This window comes from Bos taurus, chromosome 15 (genome assembly GCF_002263795.3).
Source record: "Bos taurus isolate L1 Dominette 01449 registration number 42190680 breed Hereford chromosome 15, ARS-UCD2.0, whole genome shotgun sequence".
Lineage (NCBI taxonomy): Eukaryota > Metazoa > Chordata > Mammalia > Artiodactyla > Bovidae > Bos > Bos taurus.
In genome coordinates, this window is record NC_037342.1 from 55,605,312 (window position 1) to 55,621,833 (window position 16,522).

The 16,522-nt window shown below is 54.7% G+C and overlaps 1 protein-coding gene across 2 annotated transcripts in view; it reads right to left on the reverse strand.

Moving 5' to 3' along the window:
• The window catches only part of WNT11 (Wnt family member 11), a 21,464-nt gene continuing 4,942 nt past the window's right edge, over positions 1–16,522 (reverse strand). The window contains exons 3-6 of one of the 2 annotated variants that reach the window (XM_005216315.5): positions 9,669–9,904; positions 7,829–8,106; positions 4,702–4,994; positions 1–824 (exon numbers count right to left, since the gene is read on the reverse strand). In XM_005216315.5, the coding sequence (XP_005216372.1) occupies positions 650–824; positions 4,702–4,994; positions 7,829–8,106; positions 9,669–9,904 (982 nt within the window). In that variant the 3' untranslated portion in view covers positions 1–649. 2 annotated transcript variants of the gene reach the window in all.

Here is a 16,522-nt window from a genome sequence, read left to right on the forward strand (position 1 = left end):
TGGGCTTCTCAGCATTTATTTCAAACAGCTGTTTAAAGAGCTTGTTTAAAATATAGATCATCATATATATATATATTTATATATATAAAATATATAAAGAGGAATTGAAGCCAGCCACCCCAAAGAAAAAGCTATGTTTTATAAATATTTCTGTAGCTCCCACATCCCAGAGGAAGAAAAACAAAACAAAACAAAACATTTACAACCCAAGCTAGTGGTTCCATGTGGTGGGCCCAGTAGGCTCAGACCCTGGGGCGGGCCGGGGGTCTCGAGGGCTTCGCCTACAGAACATTCCGTTGAGGACAGACTGACCTCCCACTTCCCAGGAAGCTGGTGTCTCTGGCTACGAAAGATCGAGTCTGTACCAGTCTTGCCAAACCCACGCCCCTGGCTCCTTAGACCCGCCTGGAAGGCAGCAAGTGGGCACTCCGGGGCCTCGGGCTGCCAGGTTATTTTTAATCTTGTCAGTCTCCTTTGATGTCCTGGCTTTCCTTCCCTGATGGCCCAGCCTTCTGTTCCTGGCGGCTTCCAAGTGGAGGCAAAGCACAAGCCTCCGTCCACACTCGGCATCTGGAATTCAGAAGCCAAAATCCACGGGGTGTCTCCGGCCCCCCGGCTGGGCTCGGGGGTCCCCGAGGACCGTGTGGCCTCACTTGCAGACGTAGCGCTCCACGGTGCGCTCGCACCTGCGGCAGGTGACGTAGCAGCACCAGTGGTACTTGCAGTGGCAACGCTCGACCACGCGGTCTGTATAAGGGTTGTAGCCGCGTCCACAGCACATGAGGTCACAGCTGTCGCTGCCATGCGATGTCTTGTTGCACTGCCTGGAGGGGGATGGGGAGGTCAGTGAGCACCCCTGTCACTCACCAGTCACCCCCACTCCCAGCCAGGCAGCCCCAGTCTCCTCCGACCATGGCTGCTGCCTCAGTCTTTGGGGAATTTAAAATAAGTTCTTTTTCCCAGGGGTCTTTCTCATTTTTCCCTGTATTTCTAACACGTGTTTATTAAAGTGGGGGGTGTTTTGTTTCCTTTGTCTCTTTTCCTATACCTTCTACTTCTAAATACTTGAAAATGTCTCAAACGATTAAAAATCCTATCTTCATATTTAATCCTTATTTATATTCTAACAAATGCAAAGATCGTTTTTACTTTTAGAATCTTAGGATAAATTCGGAAACAAATGGCATCAGACGTGAGGCACAGGGAGCACCTGGCACTCTCTTCTTGGAGACAGAGGGTCTGACGATGATTTGCCCCCTTTGAATCAGGTGCTTCCCTCCAGAATTTTATCTTATTGGAGGCAGGGAGGGTCTTTGGGTCAGTGGAATTGCTATGCCCACTTTACAAGTGGAAACAGGCTCAGCAAAGGGCAGAGGCCTGCTCAAGGTCCCACAAGGGTTTGCGGATAAGCAGGGCTCAAGCTGAGGGGTCCTTTGAAACCAAGTCCAGTGCTTATTCATTCTCCCCACCCTAAGGGGCAGAGAATCCATGGGCTGGAAGTGATTCAGGAAGAAATGAATCACTCGTGTGGGCAAAGAAGACACTGGAGGTCACTATAAACCCCAAATATCCTTGCCATCAGTTCTTCTGTCTAGTGAGGAAATGTCTGTGCAGGTCAGCATTTTCATCTAGCTGGGCTAAGGCTTCGCTGGGGTGCTGTCATGGGAAGGTGCTGTCATGGGAAGCATGCCCACAGCCACGTGGACCAAGGAATCCCAGAGTGTCCTAGGTGAGTAAGCCCTAGAGATGACCAAATCCAACCCCATATTTCATGATGGGGAAACTGAGACACAGAATGGGCAGAGGACTTGCCCAGCATCACACAGGGTGAGCACCGGGTCTGTGAGAATTCAGGAAGGCTTCCTGGAGGGGGAGGGGTCATCCAGGCCATTGCATGAAAGATGAGTAGAAATCTCAGATAGAAGGGAGGGCACAGGGTGGTGAGGGCAAGGAGAACAAACACCTGACCTAATGTAAGGTAGGGGTGACAGATGGATGAAGCAGCAAGACTGGAGGCAGGGAGGCCAGGGAGGAGACTGGTCAGCAGCTGAGTAAAAGAAGCCAGGCCTGAGCCAGAAAGGAGCCATGGAGAGGAAAGGAGAGATCTCCTGGAGGGGGAGTCAGGAGGAAAAGGTGACTTGCATGTGGGGGCTGCATGCAGTTCCAGGCAGGAGGGAGGAGACAGGAAGCAACAGCAGAACAACATATGCCCCAGAGCCAGCAGATCTGGGTTCAAACCCCAGCTCTGCTGCTCACTGGCTGTGTGACTTCAGGCAAGTCACTTAACCTTTCTGGGCTTTTTTGTAGTCATTCAACACCATTAGTCCCTCTCAGTCTTATTCTGAAGGTCTCTAGACCAAGAAAGGGTGGTGGAAAGGGTTTCATTTTATTTCTGGGTCCCTGACATGCAATTTTTGAAATCTGGCCTCCAGCTTCAGACCTATGATGGTGCCTGTGATGGGGAGCTGGGGAGGCTGGGGCCTGGGGATAGAGCAGGTTTCAGAGTCTGGAATAGGGACTGCTGAGGGGCCTCAGTTCACCAGGCTGGATTTGAGGAGGGCATCTTGTCTGGCTAGGGGGCCCAGCTATGTGTACCACCTATGCACCTGCCTTTTAGAGTTAACAAAGCTCATTTCCATCCAACCCCCTGTACCCCTAAATCCCCAACCTAGTAAAGTTCATGTTTCCCCTCCTCGAGGAAGCCTTCCTTGTTGTCCAGGCTGAGTCAGGGCCCCTCTGGGCTCCCCGTTTTCGCTCTGTCACAATCCAAGCACTTGATGTCCCTCCACAGCCAGCCAGAGCCTCATATAATGGATGTAAAAAGTGTCTGTGGTTGTAAGCCACCGGGGTGGTGTTACTACAGAAAAAGCGGACCCATAGAGCTGTCTGCCAAGGCCCATCCTCAGAGGAATGGCTGAGGGCTGAGCATGGCAGGAAACCAGAGGGGTGGGGGGGATAGCATTCTGAGAAAGCAAAGGTGGCTGCTGCTGCTGTGGGAGGGGGCCTCCTCATCAACAGTCTGGGGACAAGTCCTTGGGGCAGAGTCACAACAGCTGGGAAGGAAGAGGCCTGGCAGCCTCAGGGAGGGGTTCCGGGGAGCCAGTCATTCACAAACCCTTCCCAGGGCACTGATCACACCCAGCATGGAGGGGCTGTGTGATTTGAATCACACCAACCCTCCAGGTGTGTGGCATTGTCCCCAAGGCACAGAAGACAACCTTGAGCTTCAGGTCCCCCTGCTAGAAAGCTGTGGTGTCAGGATGGGAGCTGTCCTTCCTGAGACACACACAGGCACAGCCGGCCCAGGGCTCCAGGGAGAACCCCTCGTTGCTCTGGGGTCCTCAGTGGGCTTCCCCCAGGTCCTGTGGGTTCTAGAATCCTACCCCTACCCCATCCTCATCACACCCACCCCGGGTCCTCAGCCTAGACTCCCGCTCCTTCCTGTCTCTCTGGCCTGACCTGGTTTCATCTTCACTCTGCCTGACCTCCTCAATCTGGCCTCCAGATGGGCGCCTGGGCCTCCTCTTACAGCCTGCTGCCCCGGCCCGTGAGGAGGGAGCCCCCCAAAGAAGCCCCCCTCTCCTAGAGACAGGAACGTGGGCTGAGGAGGAAGCAAAAGCTGGCCAGGCACCAACTATGTGCCAGACACGTTCTCAGACACCCTCACTCTGGTTCAATATTCTTTTAACCCCAAAGAACACTCGTCTTGTGGAATGCTATTAGGGGCTCCTTAATAAAAGAGTTCCACAGCCAAACACCTCTGGGAAACAGAGGCTTAGACAGATCCTTTACTGCGGGATTCCTCAGAGCCCTTAATATGTTCTCGTGCCTTGCAAAGAGAATTTCCCAGTGTATTTGATTGCACAACTATTTCTTTATAGCATTTCAGGCTTGGATTCCTCCTGAACCATCTCAGGAAAGAGCTGCCCCTCTGAATCATCAGCCCCTCCTGGCACCCAGGAGGTCTGCTGTCCCCACTGGCTCCCTCCCTCTCTCCAGTCCTGGATCAGCTTCAGCCTCTACGATAGGCCTTGCTATAGGGATCCCAGCCCTGGCTCTGAAATGAGGGTAGGGGGAGGCGGGGGAGAGGCTAGGAGAGAGAGCTAGGGTCTGGGAGGGGTGGATGTAGGTGGGGACGTGGGAGCACCCTCTCTCCACAAAATGCAGGCTGGCCTCACTCTCCTGCTGCCCCTTTGGAGCGTGCCTGCCCTGGAACCGCCTCCACGCTGTGCAGACTTCGGGTGTGGCCACGGGGCTGCCTGCTGCCTCCCCCGCCCCATGGCTCAGCTCATTTGTCCAACCAGCAGGTTGTCTGACGTGATCCTTCATGTATTCATTTGACAGACATCTACTGAGGACCTACTTTATGTCAGGCAGCCTCTTTCCTAGCCCTTGTCTCCCACATAGTCATTGTTTCTTCCCATCTGTCTCTGTCACTAGGGGGCAGGTGAGGTAGGGACCTCTCACGAGCCTCCACTCCCAAGGAGCCCCTGCGTGGGTGAGGTGCACAACAGCCTCTCCCAGGAGCTCTCCTCAGGGCCGCTGGGACCCCACACCTCCACTCAGCATTCGACCAGGCAGAGACTCCATTCCCCAAATGCCAACTGAAGCCCGACCGACCGTGTGTGCCCGGGCCTGAGCTGGGAAGGGGCATGCCCCACATGACTGACCTTTCCTGCCAGGGAGGCAGCAGGCCCTTACCTGTCCTGCGTCCCGTGTGAGCCCACCTTCTCATTCTTCATGCAGAAATCAGGGGAGCTCTGCAGATAGATGAGCTCTGAGTCCTTCACAGGTCGGATGTCCAGGTCCTTGGGCACTAAGTGCTTGCGGGTACCCATGGGTCGGTGCACCACCTTGGTGGCCGACAGGTAGCGGGTCTTGAGGTCGGCGGCCACATCCCGAAGCTCCTGCAGCCCCTTCCAGCAGGTGCGGATGGAGCAGGAGCCAGATACCCCATGGCACTTACACTTCATTTCCAGAGAGGCGCGCAGAGCCTGCGGACAGGGGGACGGCGTTGGGCTGGGTGGTGGGGCTCCTTCCCTTGCCTGCCCTGGGCCCTGGCCCCACCCCTCCGCCTGCCAGTGTTCTCAGGGAGTCACCGCCTGCCCCGGGCGACAAGGGACAAGGGACAGGGCATTTTGCTCTAAAGCTGCAGGGTAGATCCTTAGCTCCTTCTCCAACCCTGGGGGGTAGCTGGGAGGGGCAGGAAGAGAGTGGCTTTCGCAGGGGTAACGGTGCCATTCACACATCTACTGTACCTAGTCCACTTCAAATGGTTTCGTCAGCACAGAAATCGTTCATGGGCAATACCATTAATTTCCCCATTTGAAAAAGAGAAAATGAAGGCTCAGAGAGGCTGAGTCTCCCGCCCAAGGCTACACAGTTAGGAGATCTGGGGCTGGGATTTGAACCCAGTTCCGAGGGCAATTCCGAAAGCCATGGCTTTTCACATTCTCTGCTTTTCCTCTCTCACAAAATGCTTGCTGAAAAAAAGGGAGTGGGAGAAGAAAAGGAAGGGAGGGAGAGGAGAAGCAGCAGCAGCAAGAGGTGGGTGCTAGGGGCTGGCCTTCCCCGCGGCTGCCTGTTGCCGCATCATCACTCAGCACCTGTCTTCATGTGCGCTGAGCAGGTGTGTAATCGCTACCTTATAGAGTCGTTGAAAGGATTCAACAAGATGACAAATATATGAAAGCGTCTTGTGAACTACTAAAGTTAAATCAATATTTGGTTTTGAAAAATCTGTCTAAGTAAGAATTATGGTGGGCAGGGTTGGGCTCAGGGCCTGGGGAGACTCTAGCCGTGGCTTTGGAAATGACTCTGCGACTGACTTCCGCAGGCCTCAGTTTCTCCCTGCGAACCTGAGGGGTGAGTGAGACGCCTTCTGCAGGTCATCCAGTTCTGCAGTCTAAGCCCCGCCCCCTTGCACAGAGGACTGGGATCCCTCTGCCCTCCCGCCTGCCCTGTGGGCTCCACTACAAGGGTCAGGGGTCTCCCGGGCCTGTCTGTGCATCAAAAGTACGGGGAAACTGAGGCACACAGAGGGAGCCTTGCTGCAATCCCATGGGGAGTTAGTGAGGAAGCTGGTCAAGGTCCCAGGGTTCCCTACCCCTCACAGTGCCGGTAAGTGGGGAGTGAGGGAGTCCACTTGGGTCTAGAGGCTGGAACTGTCTCAGCAAAGCCTGTGGAGAGCACACAATGAAGTGAACCTGACCGCAGGGCACGTGGGGCTTCCCAAGGGCAGGAGGTCCTTCTAAGTCATCCAGGAAAGTAAACCACACTCAGCAACTCAGCTCAGAGGGCAGGAAGGGCCAGGCTTCCCAAGGCCTCGGTGCCAGGGCAAGGCATGCTGTCACTGACCCTCCAGGGCCCCTGTGAATGGCCCCAGAGAGGCCAGCTCCGAGGCATCAGGGCCCAGGGACAGGCATGCTGCTGCTGCTGCTGCTAAGTCGCTTCAGTCGTGTCCGACTGTGTGACCCCATAGACGGCAGCCCACCAGGCTCCCCCGTCCCTGGGATTCTTCAGGCAAGAACACTGGAGTGGGTTGCCATTTCCTTCTCCAATGGGACAAACGTGAGATGCCCCCAAAGCTGAGGACCCTGAGTGGACTGCACCACGGGATGGGATGGCTGCCAGTGTAGCCTGCACATGGCACCATGAGGCTGGGGCCTGGCCGTGGGCAGGAGTGGGGCTGGGTTCTTGGGCAGGAGGATGGTGAAGGGCTCCCAGTGGGTTTCCAAGGGTTGTGGGGAGCAGGCCCGCAGGGTTCGGAGGCAGAAGTTCTTGGTCCCTAGCCAGACTCTGCTACAGACCACAGGGTGACTTGACCTGTTTCCCCAACTGTCCAAAGACGGCCTGGACATCCTAGAATCCTTACACAAGGGAGATGAGAGAGAGAGGAAGGTGAGGACGTGGAAACCTTGGACTTGGAATCCCACAGACCTGGGCTCCATCGCACTGTGTGTCCTTGGCCAAGCCACCTACGTCCTTCTGCCTCACTTGGGGCCTCTGCACAAGGGGCCCAGGGGGTCTGCAGGGCGGAGGTCATGAGGGTCATCCCCAGCTGACACCCCACCCTCCGGGGTCAGCTCCCCATCTGTAAGGAGAGTAACAGTGCCCCTTCACAGTGTGGTTTCATGGACCACGGAAGAGAAAGCTAAGCAAGCACCCACCACAGTGTCTGGCACACAGATGAGGATCAGGTTTGCTAAAAAGGTCGTTCATTCACTTATGCACTCATTCCAACCTTCTGCACAATGAGGTGAGGAGTTAAAGCAAAACTGATAATGACATACATGGAGGGGAAATCATGTTTTGGAGACTAGGGTGGGGTTTTGATCTGGGAGAGAGTTCCCATTAGAGTCAAGGAGATGACCCTTAGCTCTCCACGGCCCACGGCCCACTCCATGCTTCCTCTCATGCCCAGCCTTGGCCCAGAGCCCCAGAGGAGGAGTCTGAGGAAAATGTGACAATGAGGACTAGAGAGCACCCACCCGTCCCATTTTATAGATGGGAACAACTGAGGGCAGAGAGGAAGTGACTTGCCCAGTGTCACACAATGGATTTAGAGCTCCTGACTCCCAGCTTAGCGCTCCTTCTGCTCCACCAACATTCTCCAACCCAAACCCCGGTGGACCCCCTGGAGGAGAAGAAGCCAGGCAAGCCCCAAGCAGCTGGAGAGGGAAGAGTCAGGGGAGGCCAGGAACAAATCAGTGTGGGCATATTAGGGCCCGTCCCCCCCAACCCCCTCCACTGGGGCACACCGGGTAGCCCTTTCCAGGCCAACTGGCACAGGCACAACCATCTGGGGGGTGGGCGGGGGGGTGGTTACCTGTCTCCCCACTTCACTGTTGTGTAGACGCATCAGTTTATTGGCTTGGGATCCTGTTTTTTTCACCTTCATAGGAGCATCGGAAAACTTGGCCCCCATGAGGAGCCCGTAGCTGAGGTTGTCCGCACATCCTCCCCAGCGGTTCCCGGGCCCGGGTGGCTCACCTGGGACGGGGCCGCAGGAGCAGCCGGGCAGGTCGCCGGAGGTGCAGGCCCGGGCGATGGCGTGGCTGATGGCGGCCGCCGACAGCGCATACACGAAGGCTGACTCCCGGGTCCCTGTGGGAAGGAGCGGGATCAACCAGGGCGGGCGACCCAAGCATCGGACCGTGCCCAGGGCTGAGGTCCCCACCTGCCTCTGGGGCCAGATGGGGCCAGGGGTGGCGAGTGGATGGAGCAGGTGGAGGGTGGCACGAGGGCCATTCGACTGTCCCCCCCAACCCTCCCCCAAATGGACTAGCTGACGGGCACACTCACTCTGAAGCCCGAAAAGCCAGCAACCCCACAGGCACACTCTCACACACTCAGCACACTGCACTTGCACCCTGCACGCCCCACCCCCACGTCAGGGACTGCTTTCAGGGACTGAGGGCCCTGTCCCTGAGCTCCTCAAAGACAGGCGAGCAAACAGCCTGCTGCGGGATGAAAGGTGTACCCCAAAAAGATACAGTCAAGTCCTGACCCCTGGTACCTGTGAACGTGACCTTATTCAGAAATGGGGTCTTTGCAAGTGTAACTGAGCTGAGGTCATTAGACAGATCAGAGTGGGCCCGGATACAACAACGGGGGTCCTTGGAGGAAGAGGGAATCTTGGACACAGAGACATATAGGGCAGAGGCCACGTGACTGAGACAGAGACGGAAGAGATGCAGCTACAAGCCAAAGAACACACAGACTGTGGCAGTCCCCAGAAGCAAAGGCGAGGCAGGGATGAGTCTTCCCCCTCGTGCCTTCAGAGGAAACCCTGCGGACATCCTGACTCTGACTTTGGACTTCCAGCCTCCAGATGCAGATGATTCTCCTCTTGTGAGAAGCCCCCAGAACGTGGGGCTTTGTTACAGCAGCCTTAGCAACTAAGATGGAGCCAACGTGCCTTGGCTGTGGGGTCCTGGCTTCAGGTCCAAGCAAGTTACTGCCCTTCTCAAGCCTTGGTGTCCTTAACTGTAGAGTGGGAATGATATACCTACCTCACAGGCCTGCTCTGGAGAGTTGAGATAATTCAGGAAGAAGGGGGGCTTTCTTTGTAAAGTGCTGCACACACATGGCCTGTCACTGTGTAAGGGACAGAACTGATCTCCTGCCTTTCAAAAGCCTCCTTATGATACACAGGAACCCCCACCCCAATCCATCCCAAATGCCCTCTCCTCCAGAAAGTCTTCTCCACAGATGCTCCTTAATCTCTGTATCACTCTGGGCCTCTCACAGCACTTTGAGTGCTAGAATTACCATGTGGCACACCTGTCTGCCCTAAGGGTGGGCTCAGTCGCACTCTCGTTATAGACTCCCACCCCGCCCACCAGCCTCCCTGCATCATTCATTCCTTTGTCCAGCTCTGAGGGGAATGCATGCATTTGTACTGTCATCCAGGCTCCCCTGCACTCCCCGTATGTTCATCCATTCATCAATTCACGCCCAAACACCCATGTCCATGATTAATTCATCCACCCACCCATCCGTGGATCCATCCATCATCCAGTTATTCACTCATCCACCATCACGCTTCCATCCATCCATCCATGAACACAGCCACCTATCTAAACACACATATATTTATGCCTGAATTCATCCACCTCTCCCCGCACGCATTCCGCAGGCCCTAGCAGGCCCTGCCGGCCCCCTACCTCTCTCCAGGTCGAGCAGATAGTTGGGGGCGAGCTCGATGGAGGAGCAGTTCCAGCGCATGTCGGCAAAGGCCCGGCGGCAGGCCTTCATGACCTCGCGGGCGGCGTGCACGATGGTGTGCATGAGCTCCAGGTTGCTGCGGCACAGCTGTACCTGCGCTGACACCAGGCCCTCCAGCTGCTTGCAGTGCTGCGTCTGGTTCAGCGCCAGGGCTGCCGGGGTCTTGGACAGGGCCCTACACGTGGCCAGAAAGCAGCCAGTGAAAAGGAAGTCAGGTCTGGAGCACAAGGCTAGAAAGCAGCCAGTGAAAAGGAAGTCAGGCCCAAGAGGGACCCTGCTGCCTCCACCCACTGCATGGCCCCAGCCTCTCTCAGTGGCTCCGGAGCCTTTACTGGAAGCAGCTGGGAAAGCAGGAGGCCAAGCACTGCTGTCCCCAGTAGGGGAATGGCTCTCCCTCCCACCCTTGTGTGACCCTGGGCACATCCCTGTCCTTTTCTGGGCTGGAGGCCCTCATTCATAACATAGGATTGTGACCACCCCCCAACCCTACCTAAGTTTTATTATAATTAGACTAACAGTTTTCTAGTTCACAAAGCATTCACATCCATTGCCTTATTTAGTCCTCACACAGCTGTGGATTATTATTTTTTATGCAACATTCACTCAATACTGAGCCAGACACTATGCTAGGTGCTAGATTATAGTCATCAGTATAATATACATTATTAATTGAGCACTTACTGGTACTCAATTACTATCTGGTGGCTCAGATAGTAAGAATCCACCTGCAATGCAGGAGACCTGGGTTCAATCCCTAGGTTGGAAAGATCCCCTGGAGAAGGGCATGGCAACCCACTCCAGTATTCTTGTCTGTAGAATTCCCATGGACAGACTCCCCCTGCCAGAATCCCCTGGCAGGCTACAGTCCATGGGGTCGCAAAGAGTTGGACACGACTGAGTGACTAAGCACACAGCCATTAACTTGCTGTGTGACTTTAGATAAATCACTGTCCTCTCTGGGTCTCAGTGTCTGTACCTGTAAACTGTATTCCCCAGAGCAGGCTCCAGTGAGACACTCTGAAAAAGCGGGTCCACGGTCAAGCACATTTTAGGAATGTGGTATACTATATCCCCTCTTGAAGAATAACTATGCATATTTTCATTTTAAAGGCCTTGAGAAGTCCTGCAGCAAAGCAACAGGCCTGGTTTGTAACTTCCAAGTCTGCTGAGCACAAAACCCTTTATTTGAGGAGTCCTAACCTCATCCATGCTTTGGGAATGCTGGCCTAGGAGGTTCTCTATGAACCCTGATGATGCTATAGGACCTCTGAGCCTCCCAGATTCCGGCTCTGGGCACTGAAATTCTAAGACTTTAGGCCCAGGGGACCATCCTAGATTCGCCTTCTTCCCAGGCCTTCTCTCAGGAGCAGATTGCATCAGGCTGCACCTCCTCTAAGTGGAGGCTAGAGGGACCCCACAGTCTTAAAGAGTTCCACATAGACCTGGTCCCTACCCTAGGGCCAGGGTCTAGAAATCCAGCAGAGACCTTGGAAGGACAAGGGGAAAGCAGGGGCCAGCCTTCAGGCCTGCGTGCTGTGTGTCCTACTTGCTGGGACCATGGCAGACCTCATCCAGGGTCAGGGCTGAGACCTGGCAAGGCCTGGACTCCTGAGCCCCTGGCCTGAGATCCCAAGGGAGGCAGCCCAGTGCCAAAGAACAGCACAGGCCTAGGCAGACTTTTGGCCCTGTCATCCCCGCCTCCGTCACCCACACTCCCCTGTGACCTTGAGCAAGGCAAGTAACCTCTCCCCTCCCAGTACTGTCTGGGGGATTAACTCCATGAGTGTCACATGCTCTGTCCAGGGCTGACACACCATGGTCAGTGCCCTGTGATGAAATCTACCACATTACTGCATTGGTGGCCTCTTCCTACCTCAGCCTCTTGCACTCACTTAGTCAAGGTCAAGGGCTCCCCTCTGACTTCACAGCCCCTCAGGTGGCAAGCCTGCCACCACCCCAGTGCTCTCCATCCTCTTGTCCTTTTCCCCCACAAATTGAAATACCCACTATACCAGACTCCTAGCTTCTCTGCCAGGGACTACCCTGACACCATGCCTGTGCCCAGACTTTTGCTGGTGCCAGGAATGCCCTTCCCCTGTTCCTGTACCTAAATGAAAAAATGAACTTGATCTGTTTGTGGGAGAAATATTTACTAAGCACCAACTCTTCCCAGACTCATTTGGTAATGAAGGATATAGATCCTTTCCTCAAGGAGCCCCTCAACAGACAGCTGCACAGACGTATCACCAGTTATAAAGCAACCTAGATGTTTCAGCTCATAGACTGACCCAGGCGAGAGCTCAGGCTTTGGGCGACAGCTGTATGACCTGGGTAAGTTACTTAACCTCTCTGGGCCTCATGGTCTTCATTTGTTATAAGAAAATGATAAATTCTACTTCCAAGGATTATGGTTAAGATTTAAATGTGATAATGGCTGGAAAGCATTTGGAGTATTCATATATGGAATTCCTCACTTGTTGCCACTTAAATCTTGGACCAGAGGGAGTCAGGAGACCCGGGTTGGGACTCAAGCTCTGGCCTCAACGTGCTGTGCAATCTTGGGTAAACTGCTGCCACTGTCTGAGCATCAACCACATAATGGGGATTCCTGGAGGCCTTGCAGGGGCCAAGTGAAATGATATGTGCTTATAGGTACTAATAGGTTAGTTGGCTTCCTCCTGCCTCTCTCTGCCATGCCCCTACAACTCCAAAATATAGAAGTCTTCCCAGAGGCCTGGGAAGCAGATCCAGGGCAAGTGAGCACAGCCTGGGGGCCACACTGCGGTGGCACAACCCAGCCTGTCTGAGATTGACTGTGGGTGACTTGGGCTTCTCCCTCACTGCCATCCCTGGCCCACCCCTCCCCAAGGCGTGAGCCAAGAAAGCTGGTGTAGCTGGTACAGACCTCAGGCCTGATGGCTTGATCCTACCAATGCCGGGATACCTGCGGAACCTGCTGCCTGAATTCCTGCAGCCCGTAATGGGTGAGGGGGGACCACACAGGGGCAGTATAACCCCCCGCCCCAGCCTGTTTCTTGGTTGTTAAAACATCTCTGCCTCCACCTGGCAAACACTGTCCACGCACATGGGCCCACTGCCCCAGATGGATACAGCAGTCCCCAGTTTCATCCCATTGTCACAATGTCTCGGGGGGCCTGGGAGAATATTACCCACTTTAATCAGAGGAGGACACTGAGGCGGTCCGATGCCTGGGTGCTCGGCCTCCTCCGGATGCCACCTTCCTGGGTTCCCTCTCTACTGGGCTGGGGTCCATCCACACTCAGCCTGCCCTGAGCCCACTCTGCCCATCACCCTTGCCCAGCTTCCATCCTTCCCCTGTGAGCCAGTTTTCTATTTCACAACAGGAACGATTACAGGAGGTATATGAGAAACACCCAGCACGGTACTGGGCATACACCAGGCACAATGCAGGGTGGCTGTCTTCCAGGTCCTTTCCCTGGGCTCCTGCTCAGAAAGTGTGTAACGTAAGCTCAGACTTTTCCTGGGGAGCTCAGTTCAGGTAACTCCTGAGCACCGGGCACTGCGGCTCCCGGGAGGGGTTCTCTGGACTCCTGGGGTCTGGATCAGCTACTCTGGGTCAGTCTATCCATCTCCGAAGTCATCAAGCATCCACCTCCCCAGCTGGTGGTGAGGGAGGTTCCATGAGGGGAATCCAGTGTGGACAATGAGTCTCAGCCTTCCCAGGAGGGCGGAGGACAAATGGGAACCATCTTGGAGGTGCTGGGTGGGCACGGGGCTGCGGAGAGCGCAGTCGGGACAGAGCGGCCAGCTGCAGCGTGCTGGGAGAGGCCGGCTCACAGGAGCGTGCAGACCGGGAGATCAGGAGGCAGGAGGCAGCGGATTCCACTCCAGAGGAGGGCGATGCGGTCATCTGGTAATTAGTGGTAATGACCGTTTCTAACTAAGGCCCCCTTGGGGAGGTAATCAAGGATTAGGGTGGGAGGTGGGGGAGTTACCCGTCTGGACATCTCGTCCGGCTTGCCTCACTGTAGCAGACCCCTAATTGAAAACATTTTGGTTTATCTGGGGGCGGGTGCATGGGGGAGAAGGTGGAAGAGAGGACAGGAGGGGACAGAGAGTTCACAGGCGAGGCCTATGCCAAGGGGGCCGTGGGATGGCTGAGGTCTCCTCATTCAGGAGTTGGGGCTCTCCTGGGAATGGTGGGGTGGTGGTGAGGGGCGCAGAGACCTGGGTTTCAGCTCCAGCTCAGCTGCTCATCTAACGTTCAACTTTGGGCAAGTCACCGTCCCTCTCCGAGCCTCAGTGTCCCCCTTCCATTGTGCAAGTGGGAACACTGAGGCCCAGAGAAGGGTAGGGCTTGCCCAGACCTGTACACAAGCAGCCAATCAGAGAATCAGAAGCAGAGCCAGGCTAGAACTCCTAGATCACAGGCTAGGGCTCTTTCACTCCACTGTAGAGATGAGGAAACTGAGGCTCAGAAAGGCTCAAGTGATTGATTTGCCTGAGGTCCGGCTCACAGCTAGTGAACTGTCAGAGTTCAGGCTGGGACTCAGGTCTCCTAACTCGGGTCCAGTGCTTCTTCCAGCCTCTCTGCGGCAGCTGTGTCCTTCTGAGTCTCTTCGGACTCTTCCTCGAGAGGCCTGACCCAGAATGAGCAGCAGACTTACTGGGGCCACTCCACCCACCCTGGGGCTGCCTCCAGAGGCTCAGAGAAGGCTGGAACCATCCTCTCTGCCCCCACGACAGTCAGAGAAGGTTCTCCCCACACTCTCTGGTCTGAGTCTCCCACCATTTGGCTTGGGTGGGAGGGGAGGTAGGGGAGGGACCCCCCAGGCGTTTCCACCCCCTCTCCCTTACCCCTACTCCACAGGAAGTTCAGGCTGAGTCCTGGGTCCCCATCAGTAGGCATTCTGGGTCATTCAGCCACGTCTGCTTTCAGTTCCCATGTCAAATTCCCCTCTCCTCTTCAGCTTACTTTCCAAAGCCACATCCTCAGGACCCCCAGCTTTTCATCCCCACTGTACACTTCTCCTAACTTTCCTGTGGTTCCGAGACCAAGAGGAAATAGAGCCAGGCAGCTTAAGTCCAAATTCTGCCCCTGCTGCCTACTTAGCTGTGACACCCTGTTCATTAAAGACCCGCTGAGCCTCTACTTCCTCTTCTGTTTAATGAGGGAGATGGCCGAACCCACTTCACATGGCGGTTGGGAGACAGATGAAACAACATACATCAAGAACATAGAACAGTGCCTGGCATATTCCAAGGCCATATATATATATATATGACCTTGCCATATGGTCTGCAAGGCCATATATATACACACACAGATACACACATATTGTTATTCTTAAACTCCACTCTTTCTCCTGCTTCCTCCTGTATCTTCAGCTCCAGCAATTTAACCGCTATCAAAGAGGTTTGGCTTCATGGAGCCTGTCTGCCTGGCTTCTGATCCCACATCCACCATTAATTAACTAGCTGTGTGACCTTAGGCCCGTTCCTTAACCTCTCTGTACCTTAGTTTCCTCGTTTGTAAAATGGTAGCGATAAGAATGTCACCTACTTCACAGGAGTTTTATCAAAGTTAAATGTCTAAAGCTCTGGGGATTTACTGGTAAGCTCCTGTAATTTCTGGCTTCTCTGTTTCCCCACACGCACAGTTCTGTCCCTGCGGTTCCTTCTGCCTAGGATGCCTGCTCTGCATTCCATCCATGGCCATTGAAATCCTATCTATCCTTTGAAGCCTGGCTCAAAGTCACCTCCCTTACGTGGGACTAACCACTCTTCCTCTGGGCTCCCATGCTCCCTCTTCTAGGACACAGCCCAAAGTCCACTTTGTATCGTTATATGTCTGTTTCCCTCAAGAGGCTGGAAGTGCTTTTAAGGCAGACACTGAGGTATACTCATTTTTTTGTGGCAGCCTAGGCTATGCAGTGGGGATCGCATGGATGTTGGGCTTAACTAGCCATCTACCGCAGACCCTACCAAGCCACATGCCAGCTTGGAGGCCCGTGCAAGTCACACATTTCTCGGAGGGAATGATAGCAATGTACCCCACAACATGTTAGTGGCAAGCCCAGTTCTTGGCCTCTGATGCTCCTTCTGCCCTTTAACAACGGCTTTCCTTCTCTGGACCTCAGTTTCCTTATCTATACAATGTTAGTGGTGGACGAGAAGGGCTTGGGCTCTCTGATCAGAGGTTCTCACCAACTGGGGCAGAGCCAGGTACCAGCAGAAGGAGGAAAGTGGCTGATTTCTCATAAAACTAATCAGGAGCAGCTGAGAGAAGCTGGTTTCCCACCCCCACCCCCCAACACACACACGCACCCCACCCTAGGCTGGGAAGCCGCTGAGCCCAGGCTTCTCCTTGCAAACAAGAAATGCAAAAAGATGGCGTTCCCCTCTCCAGAGGAAAATTAATCGATAACTCAGCCCCAGAAGAGGCAGGGCTGGTGACCTCAAGACTGTTTGCTGGTGGCCCAGCCACTATCACCCTGTCTTCCAGCTAATCCACGAACCTTCCTCACAGTCCCTCCCCAACTTCCATAATCTGTCCCTTGCCTGTCTTATCTGCATGGCTCCCTGCCCCCGACCTGGAACTCTATACAATGTGTCCTGTCCTGAACTTTTCAACCACCCTGGGAGTTCCTCCACCCAAAAGGGCCCTTCTCTCACTGCCCGGACCTGCCAAACTTCCAGGGATTCCTCAGGTCCCTCCTAGGAGCACTACCCGGGAAAAATCTACCTGGCTTCCCAATAAGTGCCCCTACCAGGTAGGCTCCTCTCCTCTCAGTCCCACAACACTGCCCTG